Genomic DNA, 23,528 nt, shown 5'->3' on the forward strand with positions numbered 1-23,528 from the left:
TAGTGATGAACATTTTGGTTGCTTATAGTTTGGGGCCATTATAAATAAAGCTGTTATACATGACTGGTAAGTTTTCTCCCGGCTTGTGGCTTGTGTTTTCAATCTCTTTACAGCATCTATTAAAGAGCAAAAGTTTTTAGTTTTGATGAAGTATAAATAATCAATTTGTTCTGTAAGTGCTCATGGTTTTGGTGTTGCCTCTAAGCCATCTTTGCCTGACTCAGGGTCACAAAAGTTTTCTCCTTTTTCTTTCCATAAGATTTATAATTTTAGATTTTTACATCTATGATCTATTTTGAGTTAATTTTGTATATGGGTAAAATATGGATCGAAGTTTATGTTCTTGCATACAGGTATCTAATTGTTCCAGCACCGTTTGTTGAACAGACTGTCCTTTCTCTGCTGAATCTCTTTGTAGTTTTATTGAAAATTGTTTGTCCATATATGGGTGTCTATCTGCAGACTTTCTATTCTGGATCATGGCCTGTTTGTTTTATATCAGTACCCCACTGATTTGGTTATTGTAGCTTTATAATAAGTTCAGATATCAGATAGCGTTAATCTTCCAACTTTGTTCTTTTTTTTTTTCAAAATTGTTTGGACTATTCTAGGTTCTTTAATTTTGGAATCAGTTTGTCAATTTCCATCCAAAAAAGCCTGTTGAGATTTTTATTGGAATTGCATTAAATCTGTCAATCAATTTGAGAAGCTATGAAGAATTTTCCAGTGGTTATAACCTATCTTTAGTCTTAGGGATGAATTAGGGAGAATAATGTGTGAGTTGATAAAATGTGGATAGAGTGGGGTGGAATTGTCCCCCACGATATACTGATGGAGGAGGTGGCTGACCCAGCCGGGGAAGGCTGAATTGAGGAATGAGTGACCACAAATGAGAAAATATCCCCTCAGAGAAGCTCAAAGAAATGGTTGCGTGAGTGATTCAGGGAGCAGGTCAGGTAATGATGTCAAGCTGAAGTCAGAGGGGACTAGCTACATTTCTTCCGGAAAGAAGACCTGCAGTGGAGAGCTCGGGCTCAGCATAAGCGGGGATTAGAGGAGGAAGAGCATGGCCAGACAAGGGTCACGTATTCATGTCTAGTCGAGGAGAAGGCCATAATGCCTGGAAAGATTGTGATGCAGGGGACACTTGCGGGGTGGGGGGAGCGGGGGGAGGCCATCATGTGGTAAAATAATGAAGGTCAGTTCTACATTAGAACTAATTATTGGTCTAGAACAGTGGTTCTCAACCAGAGGTGATTTTGTCCCCTAAGGAGACATTTGACAGTGTCTAGAGACATTTTTGATTGTCACAACTACTTGGGGTGGGGGTGGGATTTCTCCTATCATTTAGTGGGTAGAGAGAGGCCAGGGATGCTGCTAGCCATCCTACAGTGTACAGGAAACCACACACCACCACCCCCCAACAAAGACTTATCTGTCCAATATGGTAATAGTGCCAAAGGTGGAACACACTGGTCTAGAAAGGGAGGGTCAGCAAAGAGGGTGGAATGAGAGTGGAGCTAATTGATTGCTCTGACGCTTTATGTCTGTATTGTCTTAAGGAGAAATACTCTGAGTTGTAACCATGCAAAGTTACCCTGCATGATCAGGAATTCGTCTTTGGAAATCTTCTCTGGACATGTTTTCAGAAGCTGCCTAAAGGTGTTATCAAGGAAGGCTAGTTTAACAAAAGCATGCCTTGACTGCAAATGAAGAAATATTGAACATTTGAGTTATTTCGCTTAAGAAGGAAGTATTTGTTCAGTCCATAGATGAGTTTATCAACTGGAATACATTTGATTGCAAGTAACAGAAAACCTAACTCAAAGTGGCTGAAAAAAATAAAGGAAATTTACCAGCTAATGTAACTAAGAAGTCCATGCTTCTTGCAAGGGTTGATTCAGAGGTTCAGTGTTGACACAAGGACCCAGTCTCTCCCTCATCCCAGGGCAGGCTTCCTTCCTAGCTCATAGATGGCTGCCAGCAGTTTTCATGGTTACTGTGACTACTAGAAAATTTAAAATTGTGTGACTCCAAATTGTATTTCTGGTGGACAGAACTGGCTTAGACCATTCAGGAATTTCTGGGAATGGGGTGGAGTCAACCCCACCCAAACCACATGGCTGATACACATATGGGAGAGAGACAGAATGGATATTGGGCAAGCCATCAAAAATGAATACTGCAGTGGGGGGCTCCCCTGGTGGTGCAGTGGTTGAGAGTCCGCCTGCCGATGCAGGCGACATGGGTTCGTGCCCCGGTCCGGGAAGATCCCACATGCCGCGGAGCGACTGGGCCCGTGAGCCATGGCCGCTGAGCCTGCGCGTCCGGAGCCTGTGCTGCGCAACGGGAGAGGCCACAACAGTGAGAGGCCCACGTACCGCAAAAAAAAAAAAAAAAAAAAAAAAGAACACTGCAGTGACTGGCATAAGCAAAGAAGGGAATATTTATTTAATGGCTACTATTTTACTACAGATGAATGTCTGGAAGTCCTTCTGCTCTACTACCACTAATAAAAGCTAATATTTTTTTCTTAAATGTATTCTGAAGTTGTAAAGTTAATATAGTGTTCATAGTAACTAGTGAAACAGCACAGAGAGACACTAGGAGGAAGTAAATAATCCCCATCCCTTCCATTCCCTGTTCCCACTCCCAATCCTGGGTGGCCATTGTTAGCCTGGTCTGTGTTCTTCCATTCCTTACTCCATGTACATGTGAGCATCTGCATGTCCATTGTTTTCTTCTGGTGGTTGTTGCCGTTCTCATAATGGAAGTATAGCCCTTCAATTTGCTTTTCTCACCTTATTAGCCTTCCAAGTCACTATGTACAGATTTATCTCATTCTTTTTAATAATACATAATATTCTATATTATAGATATTCCACATTTCATTTAAACATTTCCTCATTAATGGGCAGTCATGTTATTCCCAGTCCCCCCTCTTCCTCTGCCCCACAACAAACAATGCTGCAGTAAACATCTTTGTACCTATGTCCTTACATACTGGTCCTTTTTTTTTCCCTATAGGATAGATTCCCAGAAGTGGAATTGCTTGGTCAAACGGTATGTGTATTTTTAATTTTAATGTATATTTCTAGATTCTTTTCCCCAAAGGAATAGCAAATCACGTTTGCACATAAGAATGCCCATTTCCTGCATTCTCACCAGCATTGGATGCCACTGTTTATTTTAATTCTTGCCAATCTTATTATCGCTGATCATTAATTTACATTTTCTTCACTGACTGCCTCTGATGTTAAATATATTTTCATATGTTTATTGTTCATTTGAATTTCCCTTTTCTTCATTTCCTATTTATTTTCACTGCCCATTTTTCTACTTGGTGGTGTTTTCCCATCACAGTTTCTGGGAGGTATTTATTGTGTTTTATCGTTACATATGGGCAAATATAGCTTTATTGTTCTTTATAGTTCTTGTCTCTGTGTATGATGTCTTTTACCAAAAGAAAATCCTTACTTATTATTATGTTTTGTAATTATTTATGTCTGTCTTTTTCTTTATTGCTTCTATTATCTGTTTTGCTTATGATGGTATTGTCCATCCCGTGGTCGTACAAGTATTCTTGTAAATATTCTTCCCCATTTTTAAAAGCATTGAGATCTTACTCCAGTTTTAAGTTTTGTACATGATATGAGGTAGGATTCTATCTTTCTTTCTTTTTTCTCCCCCTAGATAACCAGTTACTTAAGTCCTAGTTACTATGAGAAACTTTATTTTTCATGGGATTGAAATGTTACCCTTGTCACATATAAAGATGCCATATACATTTGTATCTATTTCTGGCCTCTCTGTTCTGATCTCTGTCTATTTCTGTGCCAACACCATTTTGTTTTGAATGCAGTGGCTTTCTAGTGAGTTGTAATGTCTGGTAAGTTCTCCCTCACTGGTCTGCTTTTCACACTTTTCATAGGTGTTTTTAGCCATTTATTTTTTGTTTCATATTGATCTGGTTAACTTAAATTTTAAAAGTTAAAGATGCGGAGTTTTATCTTAAATATTTTGAATATAATATATAATAATATATGTAAATAAAGCCAAAAAATTATTTCTCAGTTTGAGGATCTCTTTACTTGATGTTACTAATTGGAAAATATTTATTGATTACCTAAAGGTTTTTCTATGAATTTTAATTCTTTAAATGTGACTTTACTTTGTGATGATTGTACAGTTACCCTAAGGTGTGAAAATGGGGATGCAGGCATGACATTTTTTTTTTTTTTGGCATGACATATTTTAATCTGTCTAAAAATTAGATTGTAATAAAGCTAAAGTGAGCTTGTAAATAATTTGTATTTCTGCTTATGTAACGAACTATAAAGTATACCCATACCTGGATTGGTTGAGGGGTGTGTAAATATGATAATGTGAACAAAGAACTGTAACTGAAGTGTATAATAAACTATGTGTTTTGCAATCTTTTATGATTTGGTTTTTCTAAAATTAAATGTTGACTTAAGAAATTGTCACATTTGGAATTTGAGGTAAAGTTGTCTAATACTTTATGTTTTTGACAATTCTTAACATTAAGTTTATATTAAGGTGATATTAACTTAATTGTTTTCCCTGACATTCTTAATAGCTTTTTTGGAAACTTTAGTTATAGTATTAAGGTAATAAATACCTTTACATTTCTCTAAAGGCATTTGAAATATTGGAGCTAAACTCTAAAACTGTTTGTGATTTAAAATAATGGTAATGTTGTCTCACAAATGAACACATATGCATTTACACGTGAGGTCTGTATTTTGCTTATGAAAGTAAAGGGACATCTCCATGTAGGTTCTACCCATGTTTACTTGGTTAATTAGAAAAAAAGCCATTAATTTGTTCTATAGCCAAAAAGGAAATGGTGAAATAATATATTGTGATTATTATTGAGTGATATACTTGAAAAATATAATTATGTTTTTAAAAATGAGTCAATCATGTTTTATCAAAGGTTGACACATGATATAAACTGTACTACATAAAAGGCATATCACATTTCTCATGTTTCCTAATAAGCTGTATTTTGACCAACTCAAATTGTGTTTCCTGCACTTAAGTTTTAATCATCATCAACATAGGCAAAGATGGTAACATAAGTATCTTTTTATGTTTATCAAATATTATATGATATCACTTACATGTGGAATCTAAACAATAACACAAATGAACTTACTTACAAAACAGAAATAGACTCACAGACATAGAAAACAAAATTATGGTTACCAGAGGGGAAGGGGGGAGGGATAAAGTAGGAGTGTGGGATTAACAGATATACACTACAAGATATAAATTAACAAAGATTTACTGTATAGCACAGGGAACATAACTGGCTGCTACAGTTGGGATAAGGGAACATTTTGTTGGTTTCAAAACAGGTTTTTTTGGGTTTTGGTTGGTTTTGTTTCGTTTTGCTAAAGAGAAGGGATGCTTTCAATAGTGTGTGGCGCTATAAAGAGATGAACAGAACTGAAGGAACTTCTGCTGGCCAATAGTGGAAATTTAAGTGACAGAGGAAATGCTAATTATGAGCCTTTGAACAAGCTTATAATTACCATTAAGCTTATTGAATATATCTTGCAATAACCTGTAATGGAAAGGAATCTGAAAAAGAATTTATGTATATATTTACATATATATGCATATATATATATAAACGGAATCACTTTGCTGTACACCTGAAACTAACACAATATTGTAAATCAACTATGATTTTAAAAAAAAGGTAAGAGTATATTTTAAATATAATTCTGCATGTGTGTAAATTCTGTATTGTTAATTATAAAGTTGTTTTTAAGTATATGTAGGCTATCACAGGAACTTAAAATCACAGTAAGTAAACAATAAATAAGGATGTCATAAGATTAATAATAAAGGAATGTTTCTTTTATAATATACCAAATATTTAAGCCTTTAATTTGCTCCAGGGCTGCCCAAGCTTAGACTCTGGAAGATAGAATTGTTTAAATTAGAATGGAGAACTTCTCCTTTTTCGTAAAACAAACATAACCATTTGTGGCCAGGGGTTGGAGTGGCTGTAATAGAGTCCACAGGCAATAAACAGAGTTTTTTGTTTTTGAAGCTAGAAGAATTCTAGTTGCCGCAAGTGCGCCATCATAGCCAAAAAGTCACTGTGATTTCAAGGACTTGAAGTGATAAACGGGGAAGATATAAGCGCTAGAATGATTAAAATAGTGTTCATGGGACTTAAGGAATGAGGAAGCAAATGCCCCACAACTGAAGCATTGGGTAAAAATAATCATATGTGTGGATTTAAGTGAATCAACTAAAGTTATGTTCAGCCTCTCCACCTTACGTGAAGATACTAAGCAAGTGTTGGTATTACTGTGATGGCCAAAGAACAATGATGTACCTCCAAAAATATTTCAGGTATTATGTTCAAAGCAATATTCCTTAGGGCCAGAACCCACCTTAATTCATAGGTGTTCTTAATCTAGATCAAACTGAAGTAAAATAACCTTATGTGACATTGTACTTTTAAAAGATGAAAAAAGTCTTACAACTAAAAATTAAAACTGAATCAAGGTAAATATTTTGCACACATTCATTATCAATTTAAGATTTGTAAATGTTACAAATGGCCACAGTAAAATGTAACTTCACTTAATACTGTTCTTACTTAATACGATTCTCTTGTTCTTGTTAAAATGTTACCCCTGTTAAATACTACCTTCCTATGAGTGATACTATCTTAAATTGTCTCAAAATATAATATCACCAGTTTCCTATCTTTATTTTGCCTTAATTCACTGTTAGAATATGTTAAGCCTCCAACATGTAAGAGGTAGAACAAAATATTGCTGCAGCAGATCAGATGCAAGGATGAGACTTCTTCTATATTGCTTCGCCTTGAACAGGTCTGTTGCAAGTCAGGTGTATTATCACCAGAGAAGATAAGGTTCCTTCGGAATGAAGACCCACCCTGTCCCTGGGCTCGTTGCAGAAATTATAAATCAACTGTAATTGTGACCTAAGCACTTGTCCTTTCTGCTGTCAGGTCTTCTGGCCATTAAGAAATGTGTTGAGACTGCTCCATTTATTTGCATGAAGCGTTGGGTCAGTAGTCAGTGACCCTCATTCCTCAAAAGAGAAATAACTGCCTCTTTTGAGAAACCTATTGTGAGCTGGTGACGTGAACCTCCAGCTGCATTTAGCTTCCAGGTTAGTTATGTCAGAGGATAACTTTTTAAAATGGTACATTAAATCTGGTTGCTAGGTATTAATCCCCATAGTATTTTTATACATCTAAATGTTGATGTGTCAGTCTCCTAGAGTTTTGTAGTTTCTGCTAGCATTTAAATTCTGATGAATGAAATAACTCTTTGTAAAAAAAAAAAAAAAAAGAAAAAAAGAAAGAAAAAAATAAAATACCATTGGTCCCTTCTCCTAGTATTGAATTTGTTAAAAGCCAGCTCACTGTCTCTTAAAAAGGGATAGGACTATTGAAATGTATGAATAGAAAACTTCAAAAGTGAACCTGTCAAAGCAATAGAAAGTAAAGATATTTTAAATACAATTGCAGTTGTATTCAGTCGTGGAAAAAAAAGTCAAAGCATTTCTCCTTAATGCCAAACTGAGGTGTGGAACATTTTGTGAGAATGAGTAGAATATTCATAGGAAGGTGGGCACCTCAGCGTTCTCCAATTTAGGACGGCTCATGTCTCCCAACCTCCCATTTATCTGACCAGGCTTCCACTAGCTCTGTTGAGACCCCTTCATTTTCATCTTCTTAGACACCCCGCCATGGAGCATAAGATCACATTTGTAGGGACACTGTGACTGAACAAACACTTTATTTTACATGGTGCTTTCAGAAGAATTCTTTTATGTCCTAGATGGCTAGGCTCCTTGGATGTCTGAACAATGAAGAATCGGAGCAAGAAATTTCTACACCAGAACCCTGGGAGCTTAACACACTTTGAAGTGGATTTCTCCCCTTTCTGGGGCCGCCGTAAAAAGTGAGGGTTTTTCATAGTCCTTGCATTGATGTCTGCAAAGCCAGATGGCTTTGTAAAATGAGCCCCAAAGCAGTATAACTGATTAAAAGAAATGCCAGGTAGTTGAAGGCTTTCCTACCCATTGTGAGCCTGGCAGAAAGAATTGTCCTCTTGGGGTCCATTAATATTGGGGAATCGCACTCTCCGTCTTTAGGGGTCAGCCAGTGACAATCGAGACAGGTGTTGGCAGCAGGAGCCTTCAAAATGAAGGCTGAAAATAATCTCTCGAGCCAGCCACTGGGAGGACTGCCTCCAAAAGAAATGACGCTGGCCAGTGAGGGAAGTAGGTGCTTGAGGGTTGTAGGTACTTTCAAAGGTTGTGACTCACATATTTCAAGTTATCCTCTCATTCTTGGCTTCTTTTGCTTGTGGTCCTAGAACTGCATCCTCCTGAGAGCCCCGAAGCTTCCATCGCCTCACACCTGGGGGCGACTCCCACTCATCTGTCTTCTCTGTAGAGTGTAAATGACTCTGTTGAGGATGCCCAAGCTCTTGCTTTTTTTGTTGCCCATATAGAAATCATTCTGCCCGTGTTTGTAACCCAGACCACTGACCTTAACCTAAGAACACAGTCATATATTTCAAGTTGCTTGCAGCAGGGGGAGGGGGGTGCTGATGAAACTTGGCCTTGCAGGCAGAGGGATTCATAGACGTAACAAATTGTTCTCTGGCTTCATAACCTACCACTTGATTATTGGGAAACGGGATTCAGAGCAGAAGGAAGGAAAAGCGCATCTTAAGAAAAGCCTTAAAAGCCTGTTGTAAAAGAGGTAGCTGGCCCTGAGTTCAGTTGTGTTTCTATCATCAGGAAATACTTTACCCCTGCAGTGTAAGTCATATGAAAGAGATTTAAAAACCAAACCACCTTGCTCTCCATTTTCTACCTGTTACCATGTCCTTTCATTTACTCATCCGACTTGGTGCTGATCTGCTCACAGAGTAGCAGCAGTGGAGAACCAGGGACCTGTGTTCCGCTGAAATTGCTAATTTCAGAAGAGTTTGTACATTCTGACCTCTCTGAACTTATATGGATCCTTTCAAAGAGGGAAATAATTCAGTCTAGGAGGCATTTCCGAGACTTGTTGTTGGAGAATGAACTGATATGTGGTCTATTATTGGGGTCTATTTTTTGAGTAATAATGTAGGATTTATAGTATCTTATTAAGTTAGGGCTAATTGACCTTTGTAGAAAATAATAATTTAAGCAATACTTCTGTCAATCACACAGGGAATCATTGTGGAAGAACTAGTAAACACAGGAAAAAATGCATTCAAAATTTCCCTGTATCTTATCACTTAGAGAAAAGACACTTTAAAAAAGCAGAGCATTTAGCTTTCACTTGTGTCTTTTGATGCATTAAATAATTTTTCCTTCGGGTATTTTCAGTATTGTAGTCTTGTAGCATTTGAGAAATGGGGTAGCATTTTATTTTACTGTGAGAATTCTTAGATCATAAAGCATTGATCATTTTTCCTGATTATTTCCATTGTAGAAAAATAGAGAAGTATGAAGAAGAAAAGTTTTCATCCAGAATCTCACCTTGTAGAGAGAGTCCCATCAGCATTTTAATGTATTTTAGGCTTTCTTCTAAATCCTCATTCTTTGATACTTACTGATTCTTGGAGTCCATTTTCTTTCCAGCTAGGAAGTACTTCTGGAGCAGACCAGTCATATGTGAGCTGAGTGCCCTGCTTGCCCACAAAATTTGCTGTGTCTTCCAACAGAAACAGCCAGGAGAACTAAGTGCTGGGCTGTTTCTAATGGTCATGTATCATTGTTTAGGTTCCTGACCCACTTCCTTACTTTCAGTAATTCGTTTTATAAAATTCCAAATATTAACGTTTTTTCTACAGCTGTTGGCGATATTTGTTTAGGTTCAGAAAAGTTCTTACTTTCTATGTGTGGGAAATCACTCTGAACAACACATTTTCATAGGTTCCACTAGTCAACAAAGAGATGCTATATTCATTTAGGGAATAGAACAGATTTTCTTTGCTTGGCTTTAACACTTGGGGTTTTATAAGATTTCCTCAGAAACCAGCACTGTGGCCATTCTTATCCAAGTTGTGATTTGTAGAGTGATTTATTGATCAGGGAGGCTTTCCCAGAGTTCCTCAGAATATGACATTAGTGTAACTTTGCACGTGCTGTCCTGCTGGGGTAGAGGTTCCCTAGGTCCTCCATGCCTAGAACGATGCCTGGCGTGTAACAGTTGTTTCATAAATATTTTTATGTGTGTTTTAAAATCGTGTACCTCCCTTACTGTTTAATACTCAGGGACTAACCCATTAGTTAGTTGACTAAGCAATTATTGTACTCCTACATTAAGTTGTTTCAACTTCCAATAAGAATATGCTAGGCTCCAAATATGGTGGTAGATGTTGGGTCCTCCACTTAATGTATTTGAGTCTAGTGCAATTTTATTTTATTGTTTGCGTTTGTCTTTTATGAAAACAGGTAAGAGTGATGGATTCATTACTGACAAATGTTTTCATGTTTTTCCAGTTCTCTGTATAAAGGAGTGCAGTTGTTCTTCTCCTAAATTCTAATTTGTTTGTTTTGGTTTGTTAGAGAATTTTGAGTGTAGGTGAAACAGGCTTCCATTTACCAATTCGAATTGAGGAGTGCCAGAAATAGATAACTATTCAAAGTGTAATTCCTCTTGGTCTGGCTTGAATTCCCTATATCACAGCTTTATTGAGGGGAGAGGGGAGGTAATGCAGTAAATAAAATAGATATTGTTGGCAGGAATCAGATTAAGCTATTGACAGTTGTGATCCCCATGGTTTGAGTACATTTATGTGATAATTAGTCTTTTTCTAGATGAGGGAAAGAAAGGAAAGAGACAGTTTAAAAAAAAAAAAAAAGTAACCAGTGGGACTGTGACCAAGAAGCCCTCTGATTTTAGGAGGGTTGTTTTTGTAGTAAAAGTATAAAGGCTTGCATGAGAATAAGAAACACCAAATTCATGTTGGTGGCTACCTCTGGGAAGAGAGAGGGGAACTGAGATCAGGAAGGGGTGCTGGGGGTTTCAGTGGTGTTTGATTTATCAAGTTGATTAGGTGATATTCAGGTGATATAGATGTTCATTCTGTTATTCCCTTCATAGATTTTTTTATTAAAAACAGTAAAAGATAGAGAGTGGCTATGCATAGAAGGGAGATTTCCCCCAGGTCACTTGTATCATTGAAAGATTTAGCTTTCTTCACAGCTTTTTCAGCCCCTGCCGTTCCCAGCGTCTTCCAGACAGATCCTGTGGTGAAAAGGCCAGGAGAGGGAAAGAAAAGACAGGTGTTACGGAAGCAGAGAAACGTGTTTGAGAGATCTTGACAAGCAGAGTAGGCTGAGATGGTTGGATCCTCAGAAGTGAGTGACTGCAGTGCCTCTTGCTGCTTGATCCTGTACCCTCCCTCTGCTTTGGCTCAGTTGTTTCCACGTTAAGCCAGAGGCAGTTGCGTCTCCAGGCAGTTCTGTCATGGGCACAGACTTTGAAACCCAGGTCCTCTGTGTAGCAGCGCCTGACTTCACGTTATCTTGCATAGTGGTGAATGATCCTTGTTGGGAGTGGGGAGGCCCTGTTAGGGGGGGAATACTCACTCTTACCCCAGCCGTCAGTGAGTATTCCTGGAACCCACAGGGCTGGAGCCCCAAGTATGTAAATGATGGTGGCTGAAAACTAAGGGCCTTGAGAGGCCACTTGAGGCCCATACAGGAGGTGGATGCTTGAGAGAAAGGAAGCATTGTGCCTGGGCCAGCAAGGTGGGTGAAGATGCTTCAGCCACGCCACGTAATAAGTCTGCTAAGGCTGCCCTAACAAAGTGCCACAAACCGGGTGGCTTAAACAGCAGAAACTTTTAGTTGCGGAAGCTAGAAGTCCCAGATCAAGGCGTTGACAGGGTTGGCTTCTCATGAGAGCTGTGAGGGAGAATCCGTCCCAGGCCTTTGTCCTAGCCTCTAGTGGTTTCTGATGCTTTAGCGCTCCTTGGCTTGTACATGCATGGCTCCCATCTCTGCCTGAACCCTCACATTGGCACTTCCCCCCTGTGCGCATGACTTCCTGTGTCCCCATTCTATAAGGACACAGTCACATTGAATTAGAACCCTCCCTAATGACCTCATCTTAACTGGATCGTCGGCCAAGATTCTATTTCCAAATCAGGTCACATTCAGAGGGGCTGGTGGTTAGGACTTCAGCATCTTTGGGGGGGACACAGTTTAATGCATAGTGCCCCTCCATTCTCATCCTCACTGCTCACATCCGGAAGGTGGATTCTACCTGTCATCTTAAGCTTGTTGTGGTCTGTGCAATGTCTCCTCGTTTTCTCACTAATTCCTCTGAATGGGCTCCATAGCCCTGCTGCTAAAGAGAAGGGACTGTGGAAAAACACAGGGATAAGACAAGTTACTTGTGAGAGAGAGAGCAATTGAAAGGAGCATTTGCCAGAGAACAAAGCCAGGAAGAAGTAGGAGTTGCTCCTTGCTACTGTTTTCTTTTTCCTTCTATTCAGGCTCTTCTGCACACCTCATTAGAGCAAAGACTAATCTGTCGAAATCCAATCAATTCCACTTTGGTTGATGGCCAATGAATACTGTTTCTACTACATTACCTGTGAAATAGGCCTTTGTGGTGAAGCCTGGAAACCTCCCGCACTGTTTATAACGTTGTTTCTTTGAGAATGCGGTCTGGTGTCTCAACCTAACAGATGCCCCTTCAGAGCACAGCCTAGAGTGTTGTTGAGATGAGCTGGGGAAACGGAGCTGCCCATGACTAGAGGTCATGGCAGCTTTCTCCCTCCCATGTCAGGGTGCTTGGGGGGCGATGCAGAGGGGCACTCTGAGCAAGGGTGCTCTTCCCTGCTGGAAGGCTGTCGCCCCACTTGGCAGTGGTGTCTCTTTGGTAAACAAGGCTGGACCTTCATGTGCCTCAAGGATTCTCCTGGGAACTGGGCTCCTGCCCAGAACTAACACCAGCTAGGGCACCAGCAGAGACATCCAGTTGCATCCCCAGTATCCTTGATCCCCCTTCTGCTTTACTGATAAAAGTAATTTTTGTCAGGGTGGTAAAGCACTCAATTAAAAGAATACACTTACAAGCCACCTTCCCTCACACCTTCCCTCATATGCTATTACGCTTTGGCCAGTGAGATCTAAGCAGACGTTACTTGGGAGATAGACGGCTGGTGAGGATCCTTTTCCTTTTCTTCTACTTCCTTCTTTCTGTGTGGAATGGGTTTGTGTTGGTCAGAGTTCCAACAGCCATATTGGTCCATGAGGTAGAATGTGAGGGTAGACCACCTATTAAGGATGACGAAACTGAAAGGTAGAAGTAGTTTAATGTGATGATTTGGTAGTCATCACGTCAGCTGTGGATTTCCCGCTTCTGAACCTGTTTTTTCGTGAGCAAGCAATACACTGTTTTGCTCAAGCCACACATTTGGGTGCAGCTGTAGCGACACAGTATCCTAAGTGACGCAGAGACCCTCTCCACAGAAACCCCCCATCACTGCTCTTTAAAGTGTATCAGAAAGGAAAGGTTGGTCCAAGGATAATGAGTAAAAGAGAATTTCCTTCTAAGACCTAAAGAAGAACTAGTCTGCTGTGCCCCTGACATCTTTTCCCCAAAGCATCTTTTATGTGAGCTGAAGACTCTGAAACTGTGCCCCCTTTAATCGCTCCCTTATTTATTCACAACTCTCTTTCCTGATACCATAGGTGGTGTTAGTCGTTACCATTTTCTGCCCGCTAACATGTAGTTTCAGCAGCAACACCATCTTGGTAGCAAAACACTGTTTTGAGTACTTCATTGCTTTTTACCATTGTTTCAGAAAGTTGACTAGAAAACAGAGCAAGGAACGTGCTGATATCGGTGATAAGATGTGTAGCGCCCATGAACTTAATGCAGCTGACACCAGAGGGAAATTATTTGTCTTTCCAAAAAAGGACTAATACTTAGCTTCAATCAGACTTTCATTGTTCTTAGGCCAGTGGTGTATGTCTTTGACTGTGAGTGAAAAGAACAGAATTAAAGGATGTGGATTTGACACATAGCAATGTGTCACAGATTGACATAGATTTGACATATAGCAAAGAAGAATAATTAGGAACTTTGGATTAAAAAAGTCCTGATTATATATTTGACTTTAACATGTTTTCAGGGGTGTGTGAAGCAGGAAAGTAGAAAAGTGCCTTTATATGGGGATTTGCTATCTATCTAGCATCTGATTCTGTGATGTAATGTAGGGAATTGGGAGGAAAGGAGGATGAGTGAGGCTGCTTTAGGACTGCACTTGTGGACCTGAAGGAAGGAGAAGCTAAGGTTTATAAAACTGCTGGGGCAGGACTGAGGTTATGTACTTGGTGTTGAGCTGGGGACCCACTCCACACAGCTGTGTGGGATAAAGAAAAGTTGTCCCAAAGCTTTCTTTATCCATCTTGAGCTACTTTTGTTTCTCTGCATTTCCAGATTCACAGCTAGCCCCTAGAGATGAACATTTTCATGGAGGTCCAGATTTAAGGGAAATATAGCTTCTTAGGATTTATTCTATCTATGACAAGCAGACGTCATTTTCTAAGTGTCTCATTTAACGTCACAATAGTGTTGAGATCCTAAAAGGTATCTATTGCTTGAGGAACTTAGAAGGCAATTACTGCCATCCATTTATACTTACTTAAAAGTGTATGAAATGTATTTTCTCATGGAGTATGCTTTTCCTTATTTTATTTTAAAGGGGTTTCGAATATTTATCAAGGCTTTTAAAGGTTCACTCCTATCCTCAGTTCCCCTTACTGTATTTTTGCCCGCAAACGGTTGATTTCATCAGTTTTCTTGGTGTTTATCAGGATCCTAATTCTTGAGGTGGGAGAGGAATTTCTGCATTGTTTTTGAATAAGTATTATTTCTTTAGCTAGCTAGCAAGGTTGGGGGAGTGGTGAAGTTCGTGAAAGGAGCCCCGCTAACTCTGATTCAAACAGTTTTCTTACCACATTCCTGATGAAGTGATAGTTGTCACTTGTAGATAAAATAGGATTGGGCATGACATTACACTGGATTTCATGTATTAACTTCTAGCTGTTAATCTGAAGCAATCTAGAAAGTTTGAAAATTATTTGTGTTTTATTTATCCATATTGTCCCTGGCCTCCATCACCAAAAATATTCAGATTATATTGAAGGCAATGTTGCTGCCAGGAAGGCGTGTGTATATTAAGATACTGTAAAAAAGGGACAGCATCCAGTTTCTCAAATGCAGGACTCTAGTGACTTCCCACTGAAATTCCAGCCATTATGGGAATACTGACACATGGTGATCCTGTCAGATGGTATCACAGGTGTTTAAAAGACATCTTGGAAGCAGCCCTGAGTCCATGTTATCTTCATAAAATCATGGAAACACTATAAAATGAGGTTAGTGTCCAGCATTCTTTTTTTTTTTTTCAGGGGTGGTGATGGTACAGAGACTATCTTCAAATAATAACCTAGCTGGTGAGAAATAGAACACACTGACTGCCTTCCATTAACTATCCCTTCTGAATTGCTGTACATAAAATCTTAATCAATGAGAGCTTTTTATAGATGGGTCTGTTTGTCACACTTCAATTACCTGAGAGGTTTCTGGAGATGAGTAGGTAAGAAGTCTTCATCAGGTAAAGCTCTGTCACATTTACTGGGAAAGATGACGGAACCTCATCAGTTTTATAAGAGATTGGCCTTTTCGCTGGGAATTCTTGGGACTGGAAAGAGGGGTTCAAGCCTAGAAATGAATGTCTCGTTTTAACCTCTAGTTTGCTCACTCAGATAGTAGTTTCATAGGATACATTTTCCATAGAAGACTTTATTCTCGTAGCTGGATAGTGTGATTTCAGAACTAGAGGTGACTGAGAACTCTAGGCCACCCTGCAGGTTGTGCATTTCAAGAAGTAATGTAGTTTGTTTTCTCGTGAAAATAAAAAGGAAAATGTGGAGAAAAAAAGAGATGAAATAAACTTGGGTTGAAATTGTGCTTGAACTGTGAATTAAGTTCCCTGCATGGCTGGTTCTTATTTATGACCAGAAATGATGAAACCTTGATCTGAAAGCTGCAGTACAAACTGAATAGGCAATGAAGGATTTTTCCATTTGGGGGTTGATAATTAGCTATCCACGGGTCATGGGTTGACAATTAGTTCTGTTCCTCAGAGCATGTCTGCAATCTTTGATATCTACTTAAGCTATGTAAGTAATTTGCACAGTTTTTATTATGATTTTTCTGTTAATCTTTGATAGAGTGAAATTTGATATTTTCTCTATGACAAACCATGAAATTAAGTAATTAAATCCTTTTATTTATTCAAAGTCTGCACTTGGTTAAAATAAATTTCACCAAAACATTGTGTTGGGTTTTCAAAGTATTACTTAGTGGTTCTTTTTTTTTTTCTTCTTTTTTTCATACTGAAATTTTTATTCTGAATTTTTTTTTTTTACATCTTTATTGGAGTATAATTGCTTTACAATGGTGTGTTAGTTTCTACTTTATAACAGAGTGACTCAGCTATACATACACATATGTTCCCATATCTCTTCCTTCTTGCATCTCCCTCCCTCCCACCCTCCCTATCCCACCCCTCCAGGTGGTCACAAAGCACCGAGCCGATATCCCTGTGCCATGCAGCTGCTTCCCACTAGCTATCTACCTTACGTTTGTTACTGTGTATATGTCCCTGCCTCTCTCTCGCTTTGTCACAGCTTACCCTTCCCCCTCCACATATCCAAAAGTCCATTCGCTAGTAGGTCTGTGTCTTTATTCCTGTCTTACCCCTAGGTTCTTCATGACATTTTTTTTTTTCTTAAATTCCATATATATGTGTTAGTATATGGTATTTGTCTTTCTCTTTCTGACTTACTTCACTCTGTATGACAGACTCTAGGTCTATCCACCTCATTACAAATAGCTCAATTTCGTTTCTTTTTATGGCTGAGTAATATTCCATTGTATATTGTATATATATATACATTGTATATGTATATCTTCTTTATCCATTCATCTGATGATGGACACTTAGGTTGTTTCCATCTCCGGGCTATTGTAAATAGAGCTGCAATGAACATTTTGGTACATGACTCTTTTTGAATTATGGTTTTCTCAGGGTATATGCCCAGTAGTGGGATTGCTGGGTCATATGGTAGTACTATTCTTACTTTTTTAAGGAACCTCCATACTGTTCTCCATAGTGGCTGTACCAATTCACATTCCCACCAGCAGTGCAAGAGTGTTTCCTTTTCTCCACACCCTCTCCAGCATTTATTGTTTCTAGATTTTTTGATGATGGCCATTCTGACTGGTGTGAGATGATATCTCATTGTAGTTTTGATTTTCATTTCTCTAATGATTAATGATGTTGAGCATTCTTTCATGTGTTTGTTGGCAGGCTGTATATCTTCTTTGGAGAAATGTCTATTTAGGTCTTCTGCCCATTTTTGGATTGGGTTGTTTGTTTTTTTGTTAATGAGCTGCATGAGCTGCTTATAAATTTTGGAGATTAATCCCTTGTCAGTTGCTTCATTTGCAGATATTTTCTCCCATTCTGAGGTTGTCTTTTGTTCTTGTTTACGGTTTTCTTTTCTGTGCAAAAGCTTTGAAGTTTCATTTGGTCCCATTTGTTTATTTTTGTTTCTATTTTCATTTCTCTAGGAGGTGGGTCAAAAAGGATCTTGCTGTGATTAATGTTATAGAGTGTTCTGCCTATGTTTTCCTCTAAGAGTTTGATAGTTTCTGGCCTTACATTTAGGTCTTTAATCCATTTTAAGCTTATTTTTGTGTATGATGTTAGGGAGTGATCTAATCTCATACTTTTGCATGTACCTGTCCAATTTTCCCAGCACCACTTACTGAAGAGGCAGTCCTTTCTCCACTGTACATTCCGGCCTCCTTTATCAAAGATAAGGTGACCATATGTGCGTGGGTTTATCTCTGGGCTTTCTATCCTGTTCCATTGATCTATGTTTCTGTTTTTGTGCCAGTACCATACTGTCTTGATTACTGTAGCTTTGTAGTATAGTCTGAAGTCAGGGAGCCTGATTCCTCCAGCTCCGTTTTTCATTCTCAAGATTGCTTTGGCTATTTGGGGTCTTTTGTGTTTCCATACAAATTGTGAAATTTTTTGTTCTAGTTCTGTGAAAAATGCCAGTGGTAGTTTGATAGGGATTGCATTGAATCTGTAGATTGCTTTGGGTAGTAGAGTCATTTTCACAATGTTGATTCTTCCAATCCAAGAACATGGTATATCTCTCCATCTATTTGTATCATCTTTAATTTCTTTCATCAGTGTCTTATAATTTTCTGCATACAGGTCTTTTGTCTCCTTAGGTAGATTTATTCCTAGATATTTTATTCTTTTTGTTGCAGTGGTAAATGGGAGTGTTTTCTTGATTTCACTTTCAGATTTTTCATCATTAGTGTATAGGAATGCCAGAGATTTCTGTGCATTAATTTTGTATCCTGCTACTTTACCAAATTCATTGATTAGCCCTAGCAGTTTTCTGGTAGCATCTTTAGGATTCTCTATGTATAGTATCATGTCATCTGCAAACAGTGACAGCTTTACTTCTTCTTTTCCAATTTGGATTCGTTTTATTTCCTTTTCTTCTCTGATTGCTGTGGCTAAAACTTCCAAAACTGTGTTGAATAAGAGTGGTGAGAGTGGGCAACCTTGTCTTGTTCCTGATCTTAGTGGAAATGCTTTCAGTTTTTCACCATTGAGGATGATGTTGGCTGTGGGTTTGTCATACATGACCTTTATTATTTTGAGGAAAGTTCCCTCTATGCCTACTTTTTGCAGGGTTTTTATCAAAAATGGGTGTTGAATTTTGTCGAAAGCTTTCTCTGCATCTATTGAGATGATCATATGGTTTTTCTCCTTCAATTTGTTAATATGGTTTATCACCTCGATTGATTTGCATATATTGAAGAATCCTTGCATTCCTGGAATAAACCCCACTTGATCATGGTGTATGATCCTTTTAATGTGCTGTTGGATTCTGTTTGCTAGTATTTTGTTGAGGATTTTTGCATCTATGTTCATCAGTGATATTGGCCTGTAGTTTTCTTTCTTTGTGACATCCTTGTCTGGTTTTGGTATCAAGGTGATGGTGGCCTCGTAGAATGAGTTTGGGAGTGTTCCTCCCTCTGCTATATTTTGGAAGAGTTTGAGAAGGATAGGTGTTAGCTCTTCTCTAAATGTTTGATAGAATTCGCCTGTGAAGCCATCTGTTCCTGGGCTTTTGTTTGTTTGAAGATTTTTAATCACAGTTTCAATTTCAGTGCTTGTGATTGGTCTGTTCATATTTTCTATTTCTTCCTGATTCAGTCTTGGCAGGTTGTGCATTTCTAAGAATTTGTCCATTTCTTCCAGGTTGTCCATTGTATTGGCATAGAGTTGCTCGTAGTAATCTCTCATGATCTTTTTATTTTCAGTGTCAGTTGTTACTTCTCCTTTTTAATTTCTAATTCTATTGATTTGAGTCTTCTCCCTTTTTTTCTTGATGAGTCTAGCTAATGGTTTATCAATTTTGTTTATCTTCTCAAAGAACGAGCTTTTAGTTTTATTAATCTTTGCTATCGTTTGCTTCATTTCTTTTTCATTTATTTCTCATCGGATTTTTATGATTTCTTTCCTTCTGCTAACTTTGGGTGGTTTTTGTTCTTCTTTCTCTAACTTCTTTAGGTGCAAGGTTAGGTTGTTTATTCGAGATGTTTCCTGTTTCTTAAGGTAGGATTGTATTGCTATAAACTTCCCTCTTAGAAGTGCTTTTGCTGCATCCCATAGGTTTTGGGTCGTCGTGTCTCCATTGTCATTTGTTTCTAGGTATTTTTTAATTTCCTCTTTGATTTCTTCAGTGATCACTTCATTATTAAGTAGTGTATTGTTTAGCCTCCATGTGTTTGTGTTTTTTACAGATCTTTCCCTGTAATTGATATCTAGCCTCATAGCATTGTGGTCGGAAAATATACTTGATACAATTTCAATTTTCTTAAATTTACCAAGGCTTGATTTGTGACCCAAGATATGATCTATCCTGGAGAATGTTCCATGAGCACTTGAGAAAAATGTGTATTCTGTTGTTTTTGGATGGAATGTCCTATAAATACCAGTTAAGTCCATCTTGTTTAATGTATCATTTAAAGCTTGTGTTTCCTTATTTATTTTCATTTTGGATGATCTGTCCATTGGTGAAAGTGGGGTATTAAAGTCCCCTACTATGAATGTGTTACTTTCGATTTCCCCTTTTATGGCTGTTAGTATTTGCCTTATGTATTGAGGTACTTCTGTGTTGGGTGCATAAATATTTACAATTGTTATATCTTCTTCTTGGATCAATCCCTTGATCATTATGTAATATCCTTCTTTGTCTCTTCTAATAGCCTTTATTTTAAAGTCTATTTTGTCTGATATGAGAATTGCTACTCCAGCTTTCTTTTGGTTTCCATTTGCATGGAATATCTTTTTCCATCCCTTTACTTTCAGTCTGTATGTGTGTCTAGGTCTGAAGTGGGTCTCTCGTAGACAGCATATATATGGGTCTTGTTTTTGTATCCATTCAGCCAATCTGTGTCTTTTGGTGGGAGCATTTAGTCCATTTTCATTTAAGGTAATTATCGATATGTATGTTCCTATTCCCATTTTCTTAATTGTTTTGGGTTCATTATTGTAGGTCTTTTCCTTCTCTTGTGTTTCTTGCCTAGAGAAGTTCCTTTAGCATTTGTTGTAAAGTTGGTTTGGTGGTGCTGAAATCTCTCAGCTTTTGCTTGTCTGTAAAGGTTTTAATTTCTCCATCAAATCTGAATGAGATCCTTGCTGGGTAGAGTAATCTTGGTTGCAGGTTTTTCTCCTTCATCACTTTAAATATGTCCTGCCAGTCCCTTCTGGCTTGCAGAGTTTCTGCTGAAAGATCAGCTGTTAACCTTATGGGGATTCCCTTGTGTGTTATTTGTTGTTTTTCCCTTGCTGCTTTTAATATGTTTTCTTTGTATTTAATTTTTGGCAGTTTGATTAATATGTGTCTTGGCGTATTTCTCCTTGGATTTATCCTGTATGGGACTCTCTGTGCTTCCTGGCCTTGATTAACTATTTCCTTTCCCATATTAGGAAAGTTTTCAACTCTAATCTCTTCAAGTATTTTCTCAGTCCCTTTCTTTTTGTCTTCTTCTTCTGGAACCACTATAATTCGAATGTTGGTGTGTTTAATGTTGTCCCAGACGTCTCTGAGACTGTCCTCAGTTCTTTTCATTCTTTTTTCTTTATTCTGCTCTGCAGTAGTCATTTCCACTATTTTATCTTACAGGTCACTTATCCATTCTTCTGCCTCAGTTATTCTGCTATTGATCCCATCTAGAGTACTTTTAATTTCATTTATTGTGTTGTTCATCGTTGCTTGTTTTATCTTTAGTTCTTCTAGGTCCTTGTTAAATGTTTCTTGCATTTTCTCCATTTTATTTCCAAGATTTTGGATCATCTTTATCATTATTCTGAATTGTTTTTCAGGTAGACTGCCTATTTCCTCTTCATTTGTTAGGTCTGGTGGGTTTTTATCTTGCTCCTTCATCTGCTGTGTGTTTTTCTGTCTTCTCATTTTGCTTATCTTACCGTGTTTGGGGTCTCCTTTTTGCAGGCTGCAGGTTCGTAGTTCCCGTTGTTTCTGGTGTTTGTCCCCAGTGGCTAAGGTTTGTTTAGTGGGTTGTGTAGGCTTCCTGGTGGAGGGGACTAGTGCCTGTGTTCTGGTGGATGAGGCTGGATCTTGTCTTTCTGGTGGGCAGGTCCACGTTTGGTGGTGTGTTTTGGCGTGTCTGTGGACTTATTATTATTGTAGGTAGCCTCTCTACTAATGGGTGGGGTTGTGTTCCTGTCTTGCTAGTTGTTTGGCATAGGGTGTCCAGCACTGTAGCTTGCTGGTCGTTGAGTGAAGCTGGGTGCTGGTGTTGAGATGGAGATCTCGGAGATTTTCACCGTTTGATATTATGTGGAGCTGGGAGGTCTCTTGTGGATCAGTGTCCTGAAGTTGGCTCTCCCACCTCAGAGGCACAGCACTAACTCCTGGCTGTAGCACCAAGAGCCTTTCGTCCACACGGCTCAGAATAAAAGGGAGAAAAAGTAGAAAGAAAGAATTAGTAGAAGAAGAGAGAGAGAGAGAGAGAGAGAGAGAGAGAGAGAGAGAGAGAGAAAGAAAGAGAGAAAGAAAGAAAGAGAGAAAGAGAGCAAGAAAGGAGGGAGGAAGGAAGGAAGGAAGGAGGGAAAGAAGAAAAAAAGGAAAGGAGATAAAGTAAAATAAAGATAAAATATAATAAAGTTATTAAAATAAAAAATAATTATTAAAAAATTTTAAAAAAACAACCAAATACAGACGGATAGAACTCTATGACAAATGGTAGAAGCAAAGCTATACAGACAAAATCTCACACAGAAGCATATACATACACACTCACAAAAAGAGGAAAAGGGGAAAAAATCATAAATCTTGCTCTCAAAGTTCACCTCCTCAATTTGGGATTACTTAGTGGTTCTTTTGCAGCCAGTAAACATATCTCTTCATAATTATTTCTAATCTGGTAGTTTCATCCTTCAATTCTCATATAAAAATGAATCAAATACATTGGGAAGCCAGAGATTTCTTTGAGCTTTATACGACCAATCCTTTGCATATCTCAAGTTTATTATCATTTATTACTACATTTAACCATCTGTAGATTCTGTCTATATCTCTTTAGTTGGAGTAAACCAAGTACTTATATTTCTGGTAACTCCTTATGCCTATATTGTACTTATATGCTGCTCTTATGTAGTTAAATTTCTGATGAATAAAAATATTTCAGTAATGATGAGATTTTTGTATTTTGACTCCTTGAAGGTGAGATCATGAGATTTGGAATTGTATAGACTTGTATTTGAGCAAAATGTCCCCAGCCAAATCTATTAATAATAGTTGTTCCTAATTCTTTTACTGATCTAGCAAGTTATTTTCAATTTTTTTGGTCCCCACTTATTTCTTTCCTGGTTGCATGTCATCGCCTCATTTCCACTTACTAATTAAATAGAATAATTTGCCTTTTGTAAATTATTCTTATTCTCTGATTATTTAGGTGTTCTCATCCTAGGGGCTGTGAACAGCTTTCTGGAATCTATGAACTCCCTGGAGTTATATGTAAACGTGTGTGCGTGTGTATGTTTTCTAACAGCTTTCATCTGATTCTCAAAAGCCTCATTAAGAAGGCTTATTTTGGGAATTCCGTGGTGATCCAGTGGTTAGGACTCCGAGCTTCCACTGTAGGGGGCACAGGTCCGATCCCTGGTCGGGGAACTAAGATCCCGCGTGCTGCGCAGCATGGCCAAAAAAAAGATGGATTAGTTTGTTTTTCTCAGAGGGACCTTTTCTCTCTACCTAAAATTTGAGCTCCCTGTGGTAAGGCACTTGGCCTCACGCTTGTTCTATAAGGAGTACAGATAACACAGTGGCAGCTTATGGAGAATGCTGAC

The 23,528-nt window shown here is 38.4% G+C and overlaps 1 protein-coding gene across 6 annotated transcripts in view; it reads left to right on the forward strand.

The window, feature by feature from the left end:
* MAST4 (microtubule associated serine/threonine kinase family member 4) overlaps positions 1–23,528 on the forward strand; it is a gene marked incomplete at its 5' end in the record, with an annotated part of 568,435 nt that overhangs the window by 315,533 nt on the left and 229,374 nt on the right. For 4 of the 6 annotated variants that reach the window (XM_079916426.1, XM_079916429.1, XM_079916428.1 and 1 more), the window contains one exon: positions 3,028–3,063. The exons of the other annotated variants lie outside the window; for them this stretch is intronic. In XM_079916426.1, the coding sequence (XP_079772552.1) occupies positions 3,028–3,063 (36 nt within the window). The remainder of the gene's footprint in view (positions 1–3,027; positions 3,064–23,528) is intronic. 6 annotated transcript variants of the gene reach the window in all.

This window comes from Stenella coeruleoalba (assembly GCF_951394435.1).
Source record: "Stenella coeruleoalba genome assembly, chromosome: 3".
NCBI classification, from domain to species: Eukaryota; Metazoa; Chordata; class Mammalia; order Artiodactyla; family Delphinidae; genus Stenella; species Stenella coeruleoalba.